Here is a 25,770-nt window from a genome sequence, read left to right as displayed (position 1 = left end):
TATTCTTCATTTCTTTCCAAATTTCTTTTGTATTAAAATATGCATAACATAAAATTCTTCGTCTTAACCATTTTTAAGTGTATAGTTCAGTGGTGTGAAGTACATTCATATGGTATGCGAGCACCACCACCGTGCATCTCCAGGACTTAACTCTGAATTAAGAACTTTTCAATACGGGCACCTGGGCAGCTCAGTCGTCAAGCGTCTGCCTTCGGCTCAGGGCATGATCCTGGGGTCTTGGGATCGAGCCCTGCATCGTGCTCCATGCTGTGCTGGGAGCCTGCTTCTTCCTCTCCCACTCCCCCACTTCTGTTGCCTCTCTCGCTGGCTGTCTCTCTTTCTGTCAAATGAATAAATAAAAAATCTTAAAAAAAAAAAAAAGAACTTTTCAATAACTCTGGATTAAGAATATCCCTGCTTGGGGGGACAGGAAGGTGAAATGGGTGTTATTGGTCAACAAGCCATGTAGTTTCAGGTGAGTAAGATGGATAAGCTCCCCAGATCTGCTGTAAGACATTGTCCCTATAGTCAATAATTAGGTATCGTGCACTTAAAATTTGTGAAACGGGTGGATCTCGTGACCTTACACACACAAAATTAAAAATAAATAGACTATCCCAATTTAAATGTAGCTCAAAGATTTCCCAACTATGTATTTATGCCTATTGCCTTCCGTTAGCAACTGTTCATTGAGTAGTAGGTTCATGATGTAATTTTTTTTGGCATAAAATTTGTTGGCTCAGCATCTCCATGCAGTCAGCCGCGTGGAGAACCTGATCCCAGCCTTGTTGGCGTGGTCTCTGGTAGGCGTCCGTTGCAGAAGGGAAGCAAGGGGGTGCTGAGTCGCTCTGCTCTACTAACTTCACTTAAACAATTCAAGAAGATATTGTTTTGCCCAAAAAAATCTCAGGCAGGCTCTGCTCCAGGGTCTGCACACACTTTTTTAACTCCGTTGCTGCACACTGGGTGTTCAGGACCCCAGAAAAGTCACACAACAAGCATTTGCCAGAGGAGTCCTTGCTAGGACATGGTGTTGCTTTAGTCCTTATGGAAACTTTTGTGTTTTCTTTAAGTAATAGGTTTTAGGGGGTTATTTTCAAGAGGACAGTTTAAGTGTATTGGGGGTCATTATATATATTTTTCTCAAATTTATTTCAGTTTTAGTATTTAGATTTTTAAAAATAAGAGAATAATCACTTCCAGTCTTCCCAGATATAAAGTGGTACTTTACCTCAACGATTTCCATAGTTGTTCTCTGGATTAGAGCGATACAAACATAGCCAAAAAGTCATTTTGATTCCTATGAGACCAGTAGCAATTAGAAATAGAATTTAGGTGTGCCTGGGTGGCTCAGTTGGTTGGGCATCTGACCTTAGCTGGGGTCATGATCTTGGGGTCCTGGGATCGAGTCCCATGTTGGGCTCTGTTTTCAGTGTGGAATCTGCTTGTCCTTCTGCCCTTCCCCCCTACTTGTTCTCTCTCTCTCAAGTAAATAAAATCTTAAAAAAAAAATTTAAATATAATTTCCCCAAACAAAAGCAAGTGTAGTGGTGATGGCATTTCTCCTTTGTTAGCTCTTAGCATAGTTTATAATTTTACACATATAATTTTTTTCAAGGAAAACTTTTTTTTTTTTTTTAAAGATTTTATTTTTTTTATTTGACAGAGAGAGACACAGCCAGCAAGAGAGGGAACACAGGCAGGGGGAGTGGGAGAGGAAGAAGCAGGCTCCTGGTGGAGGAGCCCGATGCGGGGCTCGATCCCAGAACGCCCGGATCACACCCTGAACCCAAGGCAGACGCTTAACGACTGTGCCACCCAGGCGCCCCAAACCTTTTTTTTTCTTTAAGTTTTTATTCATTCATTCATTCATTCATTCATTTATTTATTTATTTATTTAAATAATCTCTGTACTCAGTGCAGGGCTTAAACTCAGGACCCTGAGATCAAGAGCCATACGTTCCTCTGACTGAGCCAGCCAGGTGCCCCAATTTTATACATTTAAAATAGGAACAGCGGCTATGCCTTAAATTAGCATTTGATCATTTTTTTAATCCAATGAGTTTTTTTTCCTTCTTTTTTGGCTAATGAATTAATGATATTTGGATGTGTCTGGAGTTCCTTTTTCTTGAAGAGGTCTCAAACCACTAATTTAATTTAGAGAGGACTACTGGAAATTTCAGCTCACAATAACTGTGAACAAAATATATTAATACCTTGTGGCTTAGCATCCTGGTGAAATGACCACTTTTCCATTTTGATTTTAAAGGAGAGCTGTGGATGGGACAAAGGAGATGAGGCCATCTGGCTCCTCTGATGTTCCAAACCTAAACTCTGCTGGGAGGGTTTCTGTGTTGGGGCAGGTATGATGTTTTTCTCTGAACCAGTGTGACAGTAAGTGAGCTATCGGAACTGTGGTACAGAGGCTGGGACCTGATCGCTGAGTGTGAGAGCTTTGACCCCAGTGAGAGAGTGGGGGGTAGGCATGAAGTCCTTACGCCTTCAGCAAGAGTCACGCTGCTCAGCAGACTGTGGGCTGCTATGCCTTGCGCAGAGCATCCAATCCAACCAGTAAAGACCAATCAAGGGCACAGCCTAGGAGAACACTGGCAGGGTTTCAGGTGTTGGTGGAGAAAGCATCACTGGATTATGCAGTTGAATCCTGGAAATAGAACTTGATTCATGGGTTTAGAAGACCGAGAAAGATGAGTCATCCTGGAGATACGAAGGGCTGGTGACAGCAGAAGACGTTTCTCTGTTCACAGGTCAATGGCACCGACTTTACCATCCAAAACCCAGGTGTCCTCCTCCTCATTGTGGATGCCTGCAGTGTTCCCTTCCGGTTAACGGAAAAAAAGATTTTCTCTCCTGCAGATGTCAGTCGCATGGAAGAGTATTTGAGAATAGGCATCCCTCCAAGGTAGGTGACACTTGTTCTGTAACAGGGACAGGCCGTTGGAACAGCTGACACCTGGTTAACTCTGAGCTTTGGTTTGTCTTTCCACCCTTTTACTGTGTGGGCATTTAGGGCTGTTGAAATCCTCGTCTCAGATTGACAACATGTGGTCTAAGCTGCATAGCATTGCTCAGTGAAAGCCCGGATGTGAGCAGAGTTTGCAAATGGTGTAAAGGCTCTTAGAACGGGAATTGCTCAGTATTTTGGAACATTTCTATCCCATTTTTTTAGTATTTGCTCAATTACTTTGCACCTAACTCACTTAGAAGGTTCATTTCCCGTTTAAAGCAATTTGATAGGCAATTTGACCTTTGGGGCCATCTGTCTCACTGGTAAGCCCGCAGACAGCATTGTGCTGTGAGTTCACCACCTGGCTCACGTGGAAGTGACTGGAAAGGAGTCAACTGAGTTTTAAGTGGACACATATGTGGTCTCTTAAGAGCCCTGGCCTGATTGGTTTTGTTTTGTTGGGCTCTGAAGAAGCATGCACATGAGCAAAACCTTTCTTTCTAGGGACTGGTTAGTCCCTGCCTAGAGGCAAGGAGATGAATTCAGGCTCCTTTCTGCCTCCCTTGGCTGTGCTGCGGTCGCTAATTTACATGCAGACCTTCACTTAGTGAAGCAACTGAGGGAAGGACATGAGCTTCCTGGGGAGTAAGGTCCTGTCTGGTTTTTGAATGCATCTTTGGTCATCTGATGACTTACACTCTTTACACCTGACAGAACCAGATTTCAGAAGTCCCATAAAGTCATTGGATTATTTGGGTGTAATATTCAGTGTGCAGATCTAGCTCTGAATTCTGCTTTAAGATACTTCTAGGGAGGGGCGCCTGGGTGGCGCAGTCGTTAAGTGTCTGCCTTCGGCTCAGGGAACGATCCTGGATTGTTCTGGGATCAAGCCCCACATCAGGCTCCTCTGCTAGGAGCCTGCTTCTTCCTCTCCCACTCTCCCTGCTTGTGTTCCCTCTCTCGCTGGCTGTCTCTGTCAAATAAATAAATAAAATCTTTAAAAAAAAAAAAAAGATACTTCTAGGGAATTCCTTTCCAAGGCCTCAATTTTCTTTAAGGATTTAAAGATTTTTCCTAGTGGTGAAAACATGTGCTCAGTTCACCTAAACCAATCCAGGGCATACCGCTCACCATCAATTTTTAGGATAACACGGCAATCCTGTAAGGTACCCTATAGATTTAAGAGTTAAAAACCAACTCATTAAAAAGTCACTAGGTTGTTTCTGGAAAGGGGACTGAAGGAAGCTTTTAAGATGTGGGTAATGCTCTGTTTCTTCATCTGGACTGGTTGCATAAATATGTTCAGTGTGCAGAAATTCAATGTGCTATGCACTTAGTGATACTTTTCTATATGTATGTTTATCTTTTTTTTTTTCCCCCTGAAGATTTTATTTATTTATTTGAGAGAGGGAGAGAGAACATAAGCAGGGGGAGCTATAGAGGGAGAGGGAGAAGCAGACTCCTTGCTGAGCAGGGAGCCCAACGTGGGGCTCAGTCCAAGGACCCTGGGATCATGACCTGAGCCAAAGGCAGATGCTTAACCAACTGAGCCACCCAGGTGTCCCTGTATGTTGTATCTTAACAAAGCGTTAACAAAGTGTTAAGAGGTTATGGAACAACTATTAGTGTCTTCTAGAGAACCAGGCACATGTTGGGGTGTTGGGGGTCCCTGGGGACGTGTAAATGATCTCATGGGACGAGCCTGAAGAGGGTCAGGCCTGTAGGGTTGCTGTGGTCGGACCTCCCTTCAGACTCTGAATGGTCACCCTTGCTTTAGAATGACATCAACATGCCAAGACCCATATTAAGAAAATGAATACTAATGGATATATAACAGTTCAAGAAAAGGGTAGTAGAAGAATAAATGTGGGAGAATAATAAAATCTTTGTAAACAACTTAAAATAATACAAGGGGGCTTGTTTTATAACATATTAAATCATGAGGCCATAGTAATTAAGCCCGCATAGCATTGGCAGAGGAGAGAGGGAGAGAGAGATCAGAAGAGAAAATCCAGACAGATTTCAGTATATGTGTTGATATGCTGCATAATAAACATGGAATTTAAACCAAACCTTGGGGCGCGGATTTTATTTCATTTCATTTTAGAATCGGTGTTTATTCATTTATTTTATAAGTGGATAATAGGACATGAATAGATGAATAGAGCATCTGAAACAAAACCAACCTCCCTTATTAATATATTCCATGAAAGAGATGAGTCCCAATTCACCTATTGGGTCAACAGACCTAAATGAACTTTGCTTTGTCAACACTTGGAGACACCTTGTAATAGCAACGTTAAGTCCTGGGTGGGTCCTGGGTGGGGCCGGGGAGCCGGAGCTTGTAACAGCAGGGATGAGAAAAGCATCTCAGTTTTTGTTTCTTTTTTCCTGTTTGTTTTTAGTTTTGCTTTTATCTGGTATTTCTCTGCTGTATTCATCTCAGAAATGTTCTCAATTAATACGTGCTCATTTATTGAAATTCCCTCCAATTTTCTGACTTTTACATACAGGTCAATTGTTCTGTTGAGCACAAGAGGAGAAATAAAGCGTTTAAATATTTCTGATTCATTAGTACCTCTGGGATTAGCCAAACCAGCTCATCTTTATAACAAAGGTTTGTATTTGTATTGTTCCTTGACATTTTTGTGAGTCCAGCCACAGAAGCATTTTTTATGGTGGAATATAGCCCCCAGCCCGTCTTCATGAGCTTATTTTGCTGGAGTGGGTATCATTAAGATAATTTTTAAATAAGGAGACATTTTTAGAGGAAGTGTTTGGGGATGTGGTTTGTTATTTGGGGCAAGAGGTGGGTGGTCAGAGTTCATTGACTGACGTAAAGAAGTGTAGCTTTTCTGTTTCATAGCTGTCTTTGTTTTGCTCACCTCTGACTCACCTCTCACATTGTCTTGCCTGGAACAAGTAGATGGACAAATTGCCCTTTTTTTTTTTTTTTTTTAAAGGGAGTACCATATTTTTGGGATTCAGCGGAAACTTTAAACCATCTTGGGCTAAGCTGTTTACCAGTCCTGCTGGCCAGGGCCTCGGGCTGCTTGAACAATTCCTCCCTTTGCAGCTGGAAGAATACGGTTGTCCCCGAGCCAGCGTTGTCCGCCGGAGAGATCTGGAGCTGTTAATGCAGACTGCAAAAGCACATTAGGGACTCACTGTAACTTAAGTGCTGGGGGAAGAAAAAATGTGAACTAACTTATTTAATTTATGGCATTTTAAAAATGACACTGTTAACCCAATGGAACCATTTTCCTGTTTGATACAGAGAGGGGATGAAAGAATTTGAAGTGATGGCTTGAATACCAGCGGGCACACCTGCTAGTTGTACAAAGTGTTGAAGAATTTGTTTGTGTTTGTTAGGCTGGTATATTCGGAGAGCATTTTTCCTGTCCCTCCACGGTCACTCTGTGTGTCTTAGTGATTGTAAGCAGCTTCACCTTTTGTAGGACAGGATGCCAGGGGAGGGAGGTGGGGGCCTCTGAGGGTCAGCCCGAGTTCTGGAGCGGACCAGCTCTTGTAGCACCGTGGATACTTGAAGTCTGATGCCTGGTTGTGTCGTTGGCTTTGGGTCAGCAGTTGACTCGGGTGGCTGGTGTGTTTGGTGCTGCCCGGGCCCTGGAGCCCTGGATCGGGGCGGCAGCCTTTGCAGATTGTATAGGATACTCAGTGACAGTCTTAAGTGGCAACTCAGGCCCAGCTCATGCCCTTTTTTGCCTGGGGCATGTGCTATTTTTATTCATTTGTACATTGATTCCTTCCAAGGGTTGAACTTTTCAACGGAAAGCATACTGGGATGAAAGGGCTTTAGGGATTTAACATCCCTCTAAACTTGCGCCTCTGGGCAAAAAATTTGATCTTCACCAAGGTCTGAAATTATTGGGACCGAATTTGCAGCTTTAATCCTTAGCCTCTTTTGACTGTATATTTGTGTTTAAAATGCAGAGCTGAGCTGACTATTTATATTTTTTTAAAAAGAAGAAGGCCTTGTTCGTGAACTGTAAATGTGGGTCGTTTCAACTGGCACAAAGGAAGTCTGTTCTTGGGGTTGCTCCTGTACCCAGATTTCATTGTTGTTTTTGGGTGATTTTTTTCTTTCTAAGCTTTTCTGCTCACCATCCTGCCAGGAAAATTACAGAAAGCTTAATGATACCCCAAAGTATTGTACTCGGGGAGAAAAAAGGGAGCGCCTTTGATGAGCCAGAATCATGGAGGGGGGACATACAGAAACAATACTTTGTAGAGCCTTAGAGATGTTGGTCGCTCTTAATTAATTAAATTGTTAGAGCCAATTAAAAGAAAGAAAGTGCCGTGATGCCCGATTCCCCTTCCCCCTGGGTGCATGAATGTCCTGCCGGAGAGAATTGTATGTAGCAGAAAGATTAGCTCCACCGTCAGGGATGACACCACACCGGGAAAGAAGGGTCGAAAAATGCCTTTGCGTTTTCCCAAACCTGCACTACATGGAGCGTATGAAGACATGGCCATGGCGAGAGGGTAGGAAGTGAGTTCAGGCTGACTTGGCAGTAAATACGGACAAACTCACTCTCCTCTACCAAGAGCAAAGGCCGAGGGTCTGTCCCTTTGTGTCCAGGAGAAACTGCAGAGCAGGTCTGAGACTTCGGTTACTTTACAAAACATGCTACCTCGAAATGCTACCGATAAACCATTCTAACTCTTAAGTGCTCTTGCTGAGGGCATGTGTGTTAAAGTTGAGGGTTGTCGTTGATGTTGTTTTTTCTTTTGTATATCGATGAGCGAGATCTTACCTATTAAATATATTATTGGATCATGGTTCCTGAAGGTGATTAAAGTTTGCGTGTGCGTGTGTGTTTTTTATGACTTAAATATCTTTTATGCGTGTTTTTTAGAGTTTGGGTCTTTGAAGATTTGGAGAGGCGATGTAAGTTCCGAAGCACTCGGTTTTTCTGATTTGTATGCTAATTATCAGGGCCTAAGTTAAATAAATAAAAATATGTGTGCATGTATTTTTTATATATGCGTGTGACTCAATTGATCATTTTTTTATTCCAGCTTCCAGCCGTGAAGAAGCTGTTGGCAGAGATGAGGAAGGGAAATTGTCTGCCAAGTAGATTTGGAAACGCTAAGCTTCAGAAGGGCAGGGACCCCATTCTGCAGTGCAGACCTTCTCCCCCGAGCCTGTGCAATGGAATTGCCTGGGAGCTTTAAAAAATACTAAGCCCTGGGCCTCACCCTCCACCCCAACACTCAGATTTAATTGGGGTAGGATGCAGCCTGGGTATTGGAATTTTTTTAAAGCTCCCTGGGTGATTCCAGCCCACAGGCAGGTTTAAAAACCACTGCAGTAATATAATGGGTCCACTGTTTAACTCGAGTCTGTAATTTTTTGTGACTCAAACAAAATCACATTTATCTGTTATTTTTATTTGCTGTTCCTATGTTCCAGAACTTTCAGCCCTGAACAGCATTTCATTATTGTCTTCTTTGAATAGAACTTTACGGTTTTTAGTCCTTAATCGTCTCACATTGTTAAGTCGGTCAACTAAGCTTTTAAATACATTTCCGGCAGTGGGGAGCCAGCGATCTGTTTTATTTCTGTGGGGAAAATAGATCCAATGGTGATTTATAAGTTCGTAAGCAATTTCCGTCAGGTGAGGCAGTTGGCGGGGCTCCAGAAATGTGGCCGTCCACAAATCAGCCAGCTGATGAGAAACACAGGGCCTTCTCAGATGTCACAGACGCGGGGTATAAGTCTCTGCTGTGAGGTTTCTGCCTCCGCACCTGAGCCCGCGTGCCGCATAGGCTCCTCGGAAGCTGGAGGAGAGCTTGCAGGAAGATTGAAAGGCAGGCGCCTGGTCTCTTAGCAGCAGCTAAGCTGACATTCAGATGTGGGGCTGGCGAGGGGGCTTTTGTGACCTCTGTTCTCCAGCTTCATCAGGAGAGAACACATCTCTTGCCACTAAGTGGATAACTTTGTTGTGAGGAGGGGCGGGCCATGAGGTGATAGATGCTTGAAGGTTTCAGGTAACTAGGTGTTCATTCCCTGAGAGATGAGGTCATGTTTGGGTAAGTCCAGTGGAAAGCATTTTAATAAACAGGAATGCACTTAGTGAATTCAGGTCGGCTCCCCCCCCCCCGTTGGTCCTCGTAGGTAAGTACACAGATCCCAACATGACCGTGTTTGTTGATTCTGTGATGCAGAGTTGGACCTCACCCTCCAGAATTCTTGTTTGGCTTTCAGATACTTAGGAAACCATGTTTAATAAGTTGAGAAATTCCCCGAAAGGTGAAGACTGTGAATGGGAGTAATTGGGTAACAGATTTGTATCATTACTGTTGTCTTAACTTGGTAATAACCCAGTCTGCTAGAAATGCTAGCAGACACTCTGGGCAGGAGCTGATTTGCAACCAAAGGTCAGGGAGGGAAAAATCAAGGAAAGGCATCCCCAGTCCCTTGTTCACAAATAATAAAATTCTATTCATATCTTGCTGGACCATTTGGGAGGCAGAGGGTTTTGTTTTATTTTTTGCCCATTTGTCCTCAAAATAAGAGAGAAGCTGGGGGTGTCTGGGTGGCTCAGTCCGCTAAGCATCTGCCTTAGGCTCAGGTCATGATCAGGGTCCTGGGATCGATCTCTGTGTCAGGCTCCCTGCTCAGTGGGGACTCTGCTGCTCCCTCTGCCTCTGCTCATTCTCTCTCTCTCTTTCTCTCTTTCATAAATAAATAAAATTTTAAAAAGAGAGAAACTGAAGAAGATGCTAGTCAGGCCCTAGTGTTGTGGGGAAGGACATACACACACTTTATTTTGTGTGATAAAATTAGAAAGTGACTGACTGAACTATGAAGATTTCTAAATGAGGAACTGCGCCCCACAGGGCGTCCAAAAATATAAGCCATTAGGAAGCTGTGAAATGTTCTATCTGAAAATACATCAGAGAGTCAGAAAACCACCTCCTAGATTCAGTTTTTCAATTTTCCTAAGATGGACAGTGTGATTAGTCTGGATATGAAAAGTCGTCAAGTTAAGTTCATCCTCAGAAGAGCTCAGACTGTATGACCACAGTTGGATTCCTTAGAGGTCGGCAAAGTGACATGGAGGACAGATTTGCCCCCTGACTGGTGTTGTACCAATACCGAGTTAAGAATGGCTTTTACATCTTTAAAGGTAACACATTGGAAAAAGTCAAAGAAGAGCATGATTTTGTGATGTGAAAATTAAAGTTCAGTGTTCGTAAGTGAAGTCTTATTGGAAAACAGCCACGCCTGTTGGCTTGTATGTGGACTAGTTCATGGGTCCCAATGGCAGACCTGAGTAGCTTGCTGGGTCTACATGGCTTCCAAAGCTGAAAATGTTTACTGTGTTCCTTTACGGAGGAAGTTTGCTGACCCTTGCTCTTGGTGAAGGGTCTACTGGTGTTCATTATCCTCTTCTCGGGGCTTTCATAAGGTTTGAGAATTTTTTAAGTAGAAAGTTACGGAAAAAACCAGCATCAGAATCACCTGAGGTGCTTGATGAAGGTAGAGAATCTCCAGCCCCAACTCAGACCGGAGAATTGGCATCTCCGGGGGTTGGAGCTGGGAATGTAATTTTTAACAAGCTCCCCAGGTGTTTCTTCTAAAGAAAAATCTGAGAACTTTTTTGAGAAGCCCATAAGGTGTAGTGAGCTCCTGTTACTTCTTCCTCTCCTTTCCTTCAGCACAGAGCACATGTGAACAAATCTGAATGTTGTGTTTTTTAACCCTGATCTCTGCAGTCTTTCCTAGAACTTTTTGTGTCAGATGCAAGGCAGATCCCATGTGCACAGCACAGTCTATAACTGTTCCTGGGGCAGAGGTTTGGAGCCCGTGATAAAAGCCTCTCTCCATCATCTGAAATTCTCATTGTTAGAATTATTCGTTTGGCTTAGTTATTCCCATGATGGAGTGCCAGCCATCCTTTGTTCTCCGCAAGTTCTTCTTGTTAGTTTTAGGTTTAAAGGAAAATGTTCGTTTAGCCACAATCAAGCTGCACAGATTAACAAAAGCATAGTTTCTTTGCTTTGGGATGGAACTGTATCCACTCTGGTTATTTCACATTCTTGGAAGAACTCATGGCCAATTGCAGATATTTTTTTTTTTAAGATAGAGTGAATGACTTCATACAAGCAGTTTGATTTGTAAGTGAAAGCCTTTTAACATGTAAACTTTACGGAGGGTTGGGAGGCCATTGGATGGGCTTGGGGGATTATGATATTGTTCTTTGCCGAGAGAGGGTGGGACACTCTGTGGGAGACTGGCAGGGCTCCCTTTTTCCACCTCCTCCCACCAGCCCATGTTGGTCTTAAACACCCAGTTCCTGAGAGTGGAAGGCTTAGATCAGCTAGATCTCAGGGGACAAAGGAACACTGTTAGTTCCCAATGTGGCAGGGAAGAAGAGGTTCTGGTCGGGGAGCGAAAACCCACCCAAAACCTGTTGCCTCCCAAAATGTGCACGTGAGCAGTCTTCTAAGGAAAATGGCTCTTGGTGAGTAGTTAGTGGATTTGAGACAGTTCATTGCCTTAGATACCATGGATATTCTGGTGACCAAGCTAGGTTTGATGCCCCTCAGGGGTCTTTACTAGCAGTGTTACTTCGAGTGGATTCCTAGTCCCGATCTGCAGCTTTCTTGTCTGTAAAGTGGGACTAACGATATTGGGGTAAAATAAAAGGAGATTAAATGAGACAGCCATGGTTCCCAAACATGGTCCATCGTCAACAGTAACAATGCCTGGGTGGTTTGTTTACAAAAAAAAAACAAAAACAAAAACGGAAGAAAACGTAGACTTCCAGACACCTGTGAATTCTAATTTAGTAGTTTTTCCAGGGCTAAGGATTAGGGAATCTCTATTGTTTAAAGCAAACTTTGGAGATAATGCCAGATTTGGGAACCCCTGGAAAGTCCCTGCGAAAGCCCGAGGCCTAGTTCTAACACGCTTTCTGTACTGAGTTGTTTGTATCTAGAAAACAGGACTTCGGGCCCGGCAGTATGTGTTCAGTGACTTGGTTTGAGCGTCCTCATGATACCTGCATTTGTGCCCTTGGTTGTGCCAGCCCTCTGACTCAGCAAGCCAGCTGTGTACAGGCCAGCGCTATGCGATGTGGAAAGGCAGCTCTGAAGTGAGATCACGTGTCTGCACCCTGTTTCACAGCTGGTGTGTGCGGCTTTGGCTCCCTGTTCCCGGAAGGGAGAACTGCAGCTCAGCTAATAGTTTGTCTCTTCCAATCCCTCTTGCCCCAAACTCACATGGGCTAGAAACAACTCATTTCTAATTCTTGTTCTATCCTTCAGCCACCCACATTTTCACTTTTGTTCTTATCAAGCAGGAAAAATGCTAACATATGGTGAAATGGTTCAAAGCTGAGGTTGATACACAAGCTGAAGTTGAGCGGAGGGATGGGAAAATGAGCGCCTTTGGCAGCCAACTTTCCCACGTCTCTCTGTACCCCCATTTCTTCCTTGTCACGCTTCCTCCTGACTGCCCGGGGTCCACCGCTGTGGTCTGCTCAGACTGGGCAAGACCACATTCCCAGACCTCTTTGTACCTTTCACACCACTGCTTACATATTCCATGCCCAGCCCTCAGGATCCTTGCTAAACGAGTTCGAAGTCAGATGAGTCCTCACGTCTAAAAACTAATTTCCTCTTAGGCAACGATGCCATTTTAGTATCAGCCCATAGTGCTTATAATGTTACAAGTAATGTGTTGCTGGAAGTTTTATGTACCTGATCTGAAGCAATTTTGCTCTCCTGCTTACTTGGCCTACAGATGAAGCTGATGCTATCAAAGCCTAGGGGAAGTTACCAATCTGGAAAATCCACAAACCAGATCATCAGTCCCTGGGTAATGGGGTCAATACCATGCACAAGATACCAGCATTTGTATTTGAATGGAATCCCTTCTGATCATCTTCAAGAAGGTGATGCATAATACTGTGATATTGCTACCCCCTAGCAATGTTCTCAGAACACAGGCTCGATGAGTAACCCTACCTGACTCTGAAACATATAATCTGTTTGGATTCCAGGCCCAGGGGCTTGGCCACAAGAAAGCGTATTTATCCCAGCATCTTCCTGGAAGCTGTGCTCTGTGAGCACTGGAAAATCCCCTTTGTTTATAGTGTCTTGCATTTCTGTAAATGGCTTTATTTCAATAGCTGAAAGGAAGAGATTGGGTAATTATAGCTTTCCTTTCTTACAGCTTTATATTGAAAACATATGCCCGCAAGGTTAAATGAGGATCCAAGTGGAGAGATGATATATAAACAAGATTAGAGATCATAAGGATTAGTAGTTTCCTGTGCACTTTGATCCAGAGGAAGAAGGTCAATCACAAATACAAAATTATTATTTTGGGGGTGAAGGCAGGGTGATTTTATTATATTGATTATATTTTCTGGCTCTTGTTTCCAATGCCTTGAAATGGGATAATTTTTAAATTTCAGTTGTAAATTTTAATGTGCTATTACCTAAAATAATGGGATTCAGAATCTATTGACAAGTATAATTACTGGATATTTTGGATAGTCAACTTTGAAATTATCAACTTAATATCTATATCCTTGCTATATATTTGAATTAACAGGAGAAGTTCTTTTCATTTTATTCAGTCCTTTATCTGTTTACAAAAGACAAATGATTAATACGAAGCATAAAGGTACGCAATGAAAGACTTAAAGAGTAGTAATTGGAAATACAGAATGAGATGAAGAAAAATAACTTTGTGTGTGTTTTTTTTTTAACTTTTTCTATTAAATATTTCTACACTTCAGTTAGCAGGTCAGAGCCAGTGGAGTCTTGTCACTAAATTTCTGAGTTTGCTATTTTATTTCATTTTTTATAAAAAAGCAATTAACTTTTAAAAAAAATTTAAATTCAGTTAATTAACATATAATATATTATTTGTTTCAGGGATATATAATACCCAGTGCTCATTTTAAAGTAATCCTGCCTGCCTTGTTACTGTGTACGTGTGTGTCTAATACGCCTGAGAGGTTATGCGTGATATCATCACTAAAACCATGAATTTAAAGTCTTTATCACTTCAACCTTCACCTTGAATTGAGTTTTCAATCCTGTCTCACTTTAATTTAGTTAAAAGTTCTCAATGTGACAACCTTGAATTTAATTGAGTCTTCAACATTATGACTTTTATCATATTGTGCGCCCATGTATCATTTTAGTGTGTAAAAAAGTATGTATTGTGTTGTTTATTAACACAGATTCTTCACAATGTTTCATGCAATTTGAATTTGTGAATACTGCTTCTGTTTTGTTTAACCTTAATACACTTGGGTGTCTAACTTTGTGATCAGTGACATGAATTTTATATTAAGGATGTTTCTTTGAAACATAGATTTTCTTTCTTTTTTCTTTTTTTGTAATTATATAATTGAGGATTTGGGATGAGATCCACCACATGTCAAAAACTCACATTTTAAAAACGAAATTTGGTTCCTACCCTGTTAAAGGTTGTCTTGGTGAGGGCTATACAGAGAATATTTTACTGGTATGTACAGTGTTAAAGAAAAGAAATGCTCAGGACTCTTGTTAAAGACGGTAAGGTGGACTTTATTCAAGGGGTTATTACAATGGAGTTTTGTACCAGAGAGTGGATGGAGCTCAATTCGGAATACAACAAGGACAAATGGACATTCATAGCCAAGGAACAGGGTGGAGATTGGGTGATGGGAAATTAGTAAGAGGAAACACGAGTAGGGGGATTCCGGCCTTACAGGATTTTTGACAGGGTGATAAGATACCAAGGGTGGGGGATTTTCCCTAAACTGACACAGCAGGATTCCTGCTAAAACTGGATTAAATGGGCCAAAAGGTCCCAAGAACCCAAGGTCAGGGGCCTAGTCAGAAGAAGAATCCAGAGGAGCCTGACTCGTTCTGGTTGAGGAGAGCATCTTCATTAGAGGTAAGTAGAATCTTCCTTTGTGGTTGAAGTTAAGTCTACTGCTAATTACCATGGGGGAAGTTAGCTATTTAGATGTGCCCATCTGCTTGGTATGAGTTTGTAAGTTTAGAGAGAAAGAACAGTTTAGCCTTTCTCTCTGATGAGACTTCTGTGAGGTTGCCTTGAAATGGACTGTAACAGTGAATGTTAAGGTTTCAGGTACCACATGGAAAAAGAATGGTTATAAAGGACAGACATCACTGTTATGGAATATTATCTTCTGGGTTTTGTTCTCGATTGTTTTCCAAAGCCCAGAATTATCCGTTTAAAATGAGGTTTATGGGCTGTTTCCATCAGAACCTTGAAGTTTACTGTTAAAACTGCAGATTCAGGGGTTCCGTTTTAGGTGGATTGAGTTAGAATCTTTGGTTGAAACCCCCAAATCTGCATTTAAATAAGCAGCCTAAACAGTGGAATGAATCACAGCACCCAGAAATAGACTTCTAACAACGATGGCATTACAATCAGTGGATAAGAGATAAACTACTCAATAAATAGAGTGAGAATAAATGGTTTTCCATGGAAAAAGATACAGTTGGATTCCTACCAAACACCGTGAAGAAAAACAAACTCCATATGAATTAAACATTTAAGTGTGAAAAGTAGAACTATAAAACTTAGAGAAAATACAGAAAAATATAATTTTGACATTGGAAGAGAGAAATAGATGTTAAATATATAAAAAACACAGGGGCACCTGGGTGGCACAGTTGGTTAAGCAACCCACTCTTGGTTTTGGCTCAGGTGATCTCAGGGTCCTGAGATTGAGCCCCATGTGGGGCTTTGGGCTGAGTGCAGAGTCTGCTAAATTTTCCCTCTCCCTCTGAGCAGAGAACCCAATGAGGGACTCTATCCCAGGACCCCGAGATCATGACCTGAGCCTAAGGCAGACACTTAACTGACTGAGCCACCCAGGCACCCCTAAATAAATAAATCTTAAAAAAAAAACATAAAAGAAAGTGTTTACTAGATTACAATGTAATCATTTTGTATGACAGATATCTCAAGCAAAGCCAAGAGACACAGCATAAACTTGGATAAGGTATTTGTAATGAGTATAACTCAAAAACATATAAAGAACTTCTATAAATCATTAACAAAAATAAAAGGAAACCAAGGGAAAATGGGTGAGTGTTAATCATATCCAACTCAGAACAGGAAACCTGAGAAGCAAATACATATATGAAAAAGGTATTAGTGTTTAGGGATAACGCAATTAAAAAGTGAGATATTGGGGGGTGCCTGGGTGGCACAGCGGTTAAGTGTCTGCCTTCGGCTCAGGGCGTGATCCCGGCGTTATGGGATCGAGCCCCACATCAGGCTCTTCCGCTAGGAGCCTGCTTCTTCCTCTCCCACTCCCCCTGCTTGCGTTCCCTCTCTCGCTGGCTGTCTCTATCTCTGTCAATTAAATAAATAAAATCTTTAAAAAAAAAAAGATATTGGGATGCCTGGGTGGTACAGTAGGTTAAGCAACTGACTCTTGGTTTCAGTTGTGATCTCAGGGTCATGAGATTTCGCCCCAACATTGGGCTCCAAACTCAGTGCAGGAGTCTGCTTAAGACTCTCTCTGCCCCTCCGCCCATGTGCTCTCTCTGAAATAAAGAAATCTTTAAAAAAAAAAAAAAAGATACCATTCAAAGGGTTTATGAGTATGTAGAGGAAATGAAACTTTTGGATATATTGTTGTCTGGAAAGTGAGTAAAAACACTTTGGAGATCAAATTGGTAGTATCTAATAGCTTTGTATATAAGTTATCCTAATTATATATATTCCTATGAGTTTCCTGTTCATGTGTGCAAGGAAATATGTGGGGATATTTATGGCTGGGTTTATATGAGTAAAAAATTGGGACAGAACCTGGATGCTTGTTACTGAGGGATCACATAAATGCATTATAGTGAACTCATAAAATGCACTAATATATTCCAGTTAAAATGAATGAATTATGTTTAGGTATCAATATAAATACATCTAGAAAGGGTAATACTGGTAGATGTTGGGGAGGAAGAATTTCCTCTTCCTTTCAAAGTCTTTCTAGCTGGACTAAGAATCAAATTGACATGAAACAGAGTGATAGGAGAAAAATCAAACTTAATAGCATATATATGGGAAATCCACACAGGCATGGAAATTCCAAAGATAGAATATTTTTCTTGTAAATACAGGCAATTTAAAGGATCCATCATCTGGCCATTGATGAGTAGGATCTATTAATAAGGACTCAAACCAATATGGCTTAATGGCTTAACCAAAGATGCAAGAGGTGTCCAAAGAGGGCATAGCTGATGCAGCCCCATGATCCAAAAGTTCACTGTCAAAATTAGCCTACGAAAACAAAGACGTTTGTTGCACAGGTGGTAAGCATGGTGTAATGAAAACAGTGTCTCCAGCCTCCCCCCCAGTGCATGAGATGCTTCTAGCCACAGACCTGCTAATCTGCAACACTGGGCTGGCAGTACTGGAATGGGACTTTCCACACTACCAGGCAACAAAGGTTGACATGACAAAGGTTCCTGTGGGTTGGAACATCTCATGACAAACACCCCTGAGAGCTGGCATGGCCAGACAGAGGTAAAGAGAGAGAGGGAGAGGGAGAGAGACTTGGATTCCTGGTCTGTTTGGCCTCCAAAGTGCACCTCAGTTAAGTGCACCCTCAGGATGGTGGAGACCAAAGAGAAGGTTCTCGTTGGTCACAAAGCCAAGCTCTTAGGCATAGAACAAGACAAAAGGAAGCTAATATGTACATTAACAGCATTAGCTGAGCTTTGGGTCTATTGGAGCCATATTAACACCTAAGAGGTGTATGCCATGTATATGCCATGGGGTTGGTGGCTGTGTGTGGTTTTACAGTGTACCTCATTACACGGAAGTTTTGTTGAGGTTAGAGTTGACATAGAGTCAGGACTCTCACTACTTACCCTTCATCTGACTCCACAGATATAGAGATGTCAGGAAGCTGCCAGGGCAAGAAATGTTAACTTGTGCTGCCTGTTTGTCAGATTTCCCAAGGACCTCTCCACTGCAGCGGTGTCCGGGGCAAGCAGTGTCCTGTGAGTTCAAGTATCCTGCCAACTAAGTCAATGGTTGGAGAGGAAGAATTTCCTCTTCTCTTCAAGGTCCTTCTAGCTGGACTAAGAATCAAATTGATGTGAGACAGATTAACAGGAGAAAATCATATTTAATCACGTAAGTATAGGGAATCCACAGACATGGAGATTCCAAACAGTGAGGCAACATGATGCTTCTGTGAGCTAAGGAGTGGGGTAGGGGTCTGAGGATGCAAAAGGGAGAAAGACCATTAACAAGAAGGTGAGAGGAGATGTTTGGAGTCAAAGGTTTCCCTATGACACGGGTAAGTTTCTTAGGTAAAGAGGACTCTGTTACACAGCTTTCTTCCTGATGTAAGCAACAATTGAGGGGGGAGATAAACAGCTTTTCCAGAATCTGCTGGGTTTTGATTGCTTTTAACAGAAAATAATGTTCCTGCCAAAGTGGCCCTTCTTGTGGGTGGCCTGCCCTTGGCCCTTACATAGAGAAGGTACAAATAAATACATAAGTATTGGTGACGTGATATTTATGGTTGCAAACATATTGTTGAAGCTGCATGATCCAATTTCCTTCTATTCTTGCTGACCTTAGAAATTAATTATTTTAGATTTAGATATCAGAATGTTGAGGTTAAAAACTCTCTTAAAACTCATCTCATCTGGGGCGCCTGGGTGGCGCAGTCGTTAAGCATCTGCCTTCGGCTCAGGGCGTGATCCCAGCGTTCTGGGATCGAGCCCCATCAGGCTCCTCTGCTTGGGAGCCTGCTTCTCCCTCTCCCACTCCCCCTGCTTGTGTTCCCTCTCTCGCTGGCTGTCTCTATCTCTGTCGAATAAATTAAAAAAAAAAAAAAGCAAAAAAAAAAAACCCCTCATCTCATCCAATTTTTTCCTTTTTAAAAAAGATCTTTTTAAATGAACTTTTAATTTTAGAATAGTTTTAGATGGATAGAAAAATTGTGAAGATCGTACAGCACAAAGAGTTCCCATATATCCCTACACCTAGTTTTCCATATAATTAACATCTTACAGTAGTTGGTATGTTTGCTACAATTAATGAACCAAATAGAGTTTATGTTTTATTCAATCTATGTTGGTTTTTAACTAATGTACTTTATCTATTCTAGAATTCCATCTAAGATACTATGTGAATGTATTTGTCATGTCTCCTTGGGCTCCTCTCAGTTACAGCAGTTTCTCAGACTTTCCCTTTTTTGTTGTTTCTAATGACTTTGCCAGTTTTGTGGTAGTAGTTAGGGAATTCGTAGACTGTCCTTCACTGGAATTGGCCTGATATTTTTCTCATAATTACATTGGAGGAGACCACCACAGAAGTAAAGTACCGTTCTCATCAGATTGTATCAAGTGTACATATTATTAACATGACTTATCACCTTTGATGTTAACCTTGATTCTCTGGCAGAGGTAGTGTTTGTCGATTTCTCATCTGTAAAGTTACTCTGTTTTCTCCTCTTTCTAGGCTGTACTCTTCGGAAGGAAGTTGCTATGTGCAGCCCATACCACTCTCCTTTTTTATTTTATTTATTTATTTATTTATTTTTAAAGATTTTATTTATTTATTTGACAGAGATAGAGACAGCCAGCGAGAGAGGGAACACAAGCAGGGGGAGTGGGAGAGGAAGAAGCAGGCTCACAGCGGAGGAGCCTGATGTGGGGCTCGATCCCATAACGCCGGGATCACACCCTGAGCCGAAGGCAGACGCTTAACCGCTGTGCCACCCAGGCGCCACCACTCTCCTTTTTAAAAAAGAGAAATTGTTGGGGTGCCTGGGTGGCTCAGTTGCTTAAGTGTCTGACTTTGGGTCAGGTCATAATCCCAGGGCCTGGGATTGAGCCCCATGTTGAGCCCCATGTTGGGATCCCTGCTCAGTGAGGAGCCTGCTTCTCCCTCTCCCTCGGTCCCTTCTCCCCTCATGCTTTCTCTGTTTCTCAAATAAATTAAATAAATAAATAAATAAATAAATAAAATCTTTAAAAAAAGAGAGAAATTGTAGCTCAGAATGATAAAGCAATTTGCCCTAGGCCATAGCATTAATCATACTTAGTTCAAGGGATGATTTGGGCCACAGTAAGAGGATTACTTAATGTATAGCAGTTTTGTTTTTTTTTTAAATATTTATTTGCCAGAGAGAGAGCATGCACAAGCAGGGGGAACAGCAGGCAGGGGGAGAAGCAGGCTCCCTGCTCATGTGGGACTCAATCCCAGGACCCTAGGATCATAACCTGAGCCGAAGGCAGACACTTAACCGACTGAGCCACCCAGGCGTCCCTAGTAGTTTTTTTTAAAGCTAATTAATGTGATTCAACAAATTTTATTTTACTCTAATTTATATGTAAAATTAAGGTTAAGGCAGTGGATTTAGTACATACAAAATCTAGTTTCCCTAGCCCCCAACAACCCCTCTACTCAAAACATATAGAATTATTAGATAATGCATTTTTTTCAAATTCACCCCACCCCTGCACACACATAGCTGAACTCAAAATGAATAAAGGAAAATGTATACATGTTGGAAACGAGGAAGGAACTAGTTCAAAGAGCGGGAGCAGAAGTTTCACTGGGACTAGAAACTTAAACTGAAAGCCAGCCCCTAAATATTGCCATCCACACAGGAGAGTCCAGAGTACTGAATCTTTGAAACATGGTCCAGAATAGGACAAGAGGTGGATGCGCAGAGGGTTGTGTCTTCTTGGGCTCCTGGATTCCTTGGTTCTTGAAGATGGCCACCATGGATGGGGGGCAAGAGAAACCCTCTAAATGCTGGGTCCCACGCCAGGGTCCCAGATGCTCAGTTCTGACAGTGGTGCTGTAGACAGCAGATGGGCACATCTAAATAGCTAACTTCCCTCTTGGTAATTAGCAGTAGACAACTGTACCCACAAAGCAAGATTCTAGCTACCACTGATGATGCTCTCCTCGACCAAAATGAGGCAGGCTCCTCTGATTGCAGAGTGATGCTATGCGGTCCGGGAAGCAACGGTGAATAAAGAGAGCAGTAAAACATGGAACATGGTTTTAAAAAGTACTTTCCATAACCTAACAAGTATAACAATATTTGTGTTTGGAAACAAGCTGGAAATAAAACACTTCATAATAACATGGAAGTCATTGTTACCAAATTCAACTTGTTCGTACATCTGATGAGCAGGAAGCCGATGTCCAAGACACTGGTTTTGAAGCAGAGAGAGCTTTATTATCAGAAGGGCAGCCCAAAAGGAAGGCAAGGGATGATTCTCAAAGCTGTCTTGCCCTGTGGAGCCCAGGGGCAGCTTATATATGTTTGGGGAAGGAGGTGGATACCTGAGAGGAGAGTAAGGGGTTTCTTGAAAACTTTAAGGGGGCAGGGCTTGAAACAACCTAGAGCTCTGCGTTCTTCTGGACCATGAGGCACCCTTCAGAACTGGTTCTATCAGGTACATTAGATAATTTCAAGACAAATGTTACCCTCCAGTCCCCATTAAGTTTCTACAATCGGTGCATAAACAGAGAGTAGAGGTAAAAAGGCCAAGTCAATGTGCGTGAGGTTAAGAGGTGCATAAAACATACGTAAGTAGGGAACAAAACAGAACGTGGAGCTAAGTGAATAGCACAACTAAACAACTACAGTTCTGCTTATGCTTTCAAAACAGGTCCGGGAACCAAGTGTCCGGCCTCATCAGGATGCAGAGGAAGTTACTGTGTGCCAAGGTCCCGTCTTCTCCAGTAGAGAATAGAGATACTGATTAACTTTGACTTTGTCAGCATATTGTAAGTGTTTTTTTTTTTTGTTTTTGTTTTTTTTTTAAAGATTTTATTTATTTATTTGACAGAGATAGAGACAGCCAGTGAGAGAGGGAACACAAGCAGGGGGAGTGGGAGAGGAAGAAGCAGGCTCATAGCAGAGGAGCCTGATGTGGGGCTCGATCCCATAACGCCGGGATCATGCCCTGAGCCGAAGGCAGACGCTCAACCGCTGTGCCACCCAGGCGCCCCAGCATATTGTAAGTGTTAAGAATGTATGCTAAGCGTAAACAAAACGCGTAACTTCCAAACTGGAAAGTGAAAAGAAAGAAGCTGAAAAAATTGGTCTATTTAATGAAAGCAGAAAGAAGAAAAACAATAAGCATGAATAGCAAAAATAAATAAATAAAATATAAAGATGGTAGAAATTAACCCAAATACATCAAGAATTATAATACACAGATGCAGGTTATTCTCACTTTTCTAATATTGAATGCAAAAATCTCTCAGTTTGGGATTAAACAGTGAAATTCGTAAGAGGGTAGATCTTAAAAGTTCTCTTCCCAAGAAAAAAAACGCGTAAGTGTGTATGGTAACTTGTTAACTAGACTTGTGGCGATCATTTTGCAGTAAATACAAATACCAAATCATTGTGTTTTATACCTGGAACTAATATAAGGTTATATGGCAATTATACTTCAATTTAAAAAGCATAATCATTATATGCTATTTATAGGTATGCCTTAAAAGGATTTGGAGTGATCAAAATGAAAGAAGAGAAACTGATATACTAAGAAATTTGATATACTAAGAAATTTGATGTAACAATATTAATATTGAAAAATGTTAATATTAAGAGAATTCTAATAGGGTATTAAGCAAGAAATGGCGTAGAGAAAAAGAAAGATAACACATAATAATAGGAGGTGGCATTGAGAGACAAAGAGGAGGGGGTATCTGGCTGGCTCAGTGGGTAGAGCATACGACTCCTGCTCTTGGGGTCATGAGTTCAAACCCCACGTTGGGGCAGAATTTACTTAAAAAAAAGAGAGAGACAAAGAGGAATATCTCTCTTAGAGACTGATAGAAAAGGAGCCAAATTAAGGAGTCACCCTGATGAATCATGAAAATGGGAAATAGGGACTCTCTTGTTCTCTAATTCAAGATCCGTGGTTCAGTTTGCTTTATAATGGAGGCCACATATTTCCCCTGTATTTCCTAAGTACATATTTTCAGTTCTCCAAACCACCACATGTTTTCTCATCTCTGAGCTTCACACACCCTTTGCTCTCTACCCAGATCCCTCCCCCATGCCACAAGCGACACAAGCTTTGAGCGCTGGGGCTGGGCCCTTTTTACTATTGCAACACAGTGCTCGGCACACGATTTGCTTCTCGAGTGCTTAGATCAACGCAGAAATGAGATATGCAAGAAGGAAATGTGATCACAGATGGGGGGTTTAATTCAAGCTGAGGAGATGATTTCAGAGAGGAAGTGACCTTTAAGAAAAATCTTGGGGAAAGAATAAGGGCAAAGGTTGCTCCGGATAAAGGGGAGGGTGTGAACAAATGCCCTGACGCTACAGAGAGCCTGACCTGGCAGGGAATTTTGAGTAGTTAAATTTAGAGTATCTGGAGCATGTGTGTGTGTGTTTGTGTGTGTGTGAACAAAGGAGGGAGAAATGAAGCTGAAAACAAGAGTGGGGTCACTACATAGAGCCCCGGGGCCATGCTAAGGAGTGTACATTTTGCTCTGCAGGTGGGATGTATCCATGGAAGATGCTTAAACAGTACGATGATCATGGGAGCTGTTAGAGCTCTTCACTGACTATTTCCAGTGTTTCCTACTTCAAAGCCTCTATCAGGATTGTACTTCTCTCCCTGCCTTGAAGTTAGGCATGGCCGCAGACCTTACACTGACGAATGCTAATGAGTGAATGTGACATGTGCCACTTTTGGGCAGAAACCCTAAGACGCTATCTGATTTGTCATTGAGCCTTTTCCTGCCTGAGCTGCTATGGAAGGATGAGCCTTTGTCTCCAAGTGAGAATGACACTGAGAAGATCCTCAGCTCATTTGTCACAGACACAAATAAGACCTAAACCGTTGTTGTTTTAAGACACGGAGACGTAGTGGTTGTTATTGTAGCATAACCTTGCCTGTTTGGGCTATTATAGGTTTTTTGTTTTGTTTTGTCTTGTCTTGTTTCAGATGTAACACTTGTTAGACTTGAAGCCAGGAGAAAAATTCGGAGACCATTTCCAATGGGCTATCGGCAGGAGAGAAGGTGAAGACTCGTCTGAGCCTGAGGATAAGGACTGCATTAATGTTACTCATTTATGGGTTTCTGGTACCTGGCTCCGTTCCTGGAATGAAAAAGGGGGTGTGGAATCATTGTTCTCATGCTTCCAAAAGGACTGTGTAGTATTCCCCCCAATGGATCTGTTCAAGTCTTAATCCCTGGTACTTGTGAATATGACCTTATTTGGAAGTTGGGTCTTTGCAGATGTAATAAAGTTAAGGATCTTGGGATGAGATTACCCTAGATTTAAGATGGGTTCTAAATATGGTGACAGGTATCCTTCTAAGAGGAAGGGGAGGAAGATTTGGGAAAGATACAGGACAAAGGCCATGCGAAGGTGGGGACAGAGACTGGAGTTATGCGATCACAGGCCAAAGAATGCCAGGGATTGCCAGCAGCCATCACACAATAGAGAAGAGGTAAGACATGGGTTCTCCCTGAGCCTCCAGAAGGTACCAACACTAATGACACCTTGATTTTGGACTCCTGGCCTCTAGAACCGGAGGGCTCCGGTACGGAGAAATAGCAAACATTTGAATTCTGTTCACAAAAGTATACGTTACAAAATTGCTGATAGCTTAGAGAAAAAGAGAGAAGGCTTTCCTTAAATCTGAAAAAAAGAAACATTAAAGAACCACAGTGTTTCAACTTGAATGATATCCAGCCCCCCCCCCCCACATTATTAATTTGCTGCTTTACATCGGGGAGAGGATCTTCGACTAAGATGGAAATCAAACAAAGTCAGGGTGTCTCAGTCTGACAGAGTCCCTTTTCTAAGTCGGACCTAGTCTGACCCCTGACTCCGTCCACTTTCCAAGTCGCACCCAGTCGCACCCAGTCTGACCCAGGTAAGGTTTGGTTTCCAGGTCAGACTCGGTCCGACAGATGCCCGGTCCGGTTTCCTAGTCGGATCCAGACCCGGTCTGGTTTCCAAGTCGGACCCAGGTCCGGACCGCTTTCGAAGTCGGACCCAGTCTGACTCGGGCCGGTCTCCACACTCAGTCCTGGAAGAAGAAATGCTCGGGGAGTCTGAAGCGCCTCCCAGAATCCATGACGCTGGGATGGGAAGGCGACGGCCAGAGCCCCCCCAGAACGCAGTGAGCCGAAGGGTTTCAACAGGTGGGTGCGCTGGCTGGCTCGTTGCTCCCGGGGCACGTGGTGGCGGTGGGGGAGGGGCGTCATGAGCGGTGGGATGGGGGGTCTCTTCAGTTCCCGCTCCTGACATCAGGACTGTTAAAAGATAAACTGAGGCACACGTAAAATTTTAAGAATGCATTTGAGCAAAAAGTGAGCCAGATCCAGCAGCCCCGAGCTGCCTAGCTGGGAGCGCCCCACCCACAGCAGCTGCGGAGAGTTTCTTCTGGAGAAAAGGTGGAAAGCAAAGTAAGGAAATTACTGATTGGCTACGACTTTAAAACCTAGTTGGCTTGGTTGGTGTTTTGATTTTGCAACTTTGAGGCGGAGACAGATCGTCCTTCACTTCAGATGGGGTTCCATCTCCACAAACCCTTTGTAAGTTGAAATATCTTAAGTTGAAAACGCCTTGAGTACATCTAACCTAAGGAACACCAGAGCTTAGCCTAGGCCGCCTTCAACGTGCGCAGGGCGCATCAACTGAGAGTTGGGCGAATTCATCTAACACAAAGCCCATTTTATAACCAAGTTTTGAAGATCTTATATAATTTATTGAACATTGCCCTGAAAATGAAAACCGGAATGGCTGAGTGGGTACAGAACAGTCGTAGGC

At 42.4% G+C, this 25,770-nt stretch overlaps 1 protein-coding gene across 5 annotated transcripts in view; it reads left to right on the top strand.

The window, feature by feature from the left end:
• The window catches only part of CEMIP2 (cell migration inducing hyaluronidase 2), a 105,287-nt gene extending 81,029 nt beyond the window's left edge, over positions 1–24,258 (top strand). For 4 of the 5 annotated variants that reach the window (XM_034647214.1, XM_034647215.1, XM_011219104.3 and 1 more), the window contains 3 exons: positions 2,766–2,920; positions 5,479–5,582; positions 5,929–7,969. In XM_034647214.1, coding sequence (XP_034503105.1) covers positions 2,766–2,920; positions 5,479–5,582; positions 5,929–6,125 — 456 coding nt within the window. In that variant the 3' untranslated portion in view covers positions 6,126–7,969. Of the gene's footprint in view, positions 1–2,765; positions 2,921–5,478; positions 5,583–5,928; positions 7,970–21,631; positions 21,750–23,932 lie in introns of those variants that run through there. The other variant, XM_034647219.1, reaches the window with a different exon arrangement.
• Positions 24,259–25,770: the final 1,512 nt, after the last annotated feature.

Source organism: Ailuropoda melanoleuca, chromosome 17 (assembly GCF_002007445.2).
Source record: "Ailuropoda melanoleuca isolate Jingjing chromosome 17, ASM200744v2, whole genome shotgun sequence".
In the NCBI taxonomy this organism is placed as follows: Eukaryota; Metazoa; Chordata; class Mammalia; order Carnivora; family Ursidae; genus Ailuropoda; species Ailuropoda melanoleuca.
Note: the sequence above shows the minus strand (reverse complement) of the source record. Positions and strands in the feature narration are given on the sequence as shown.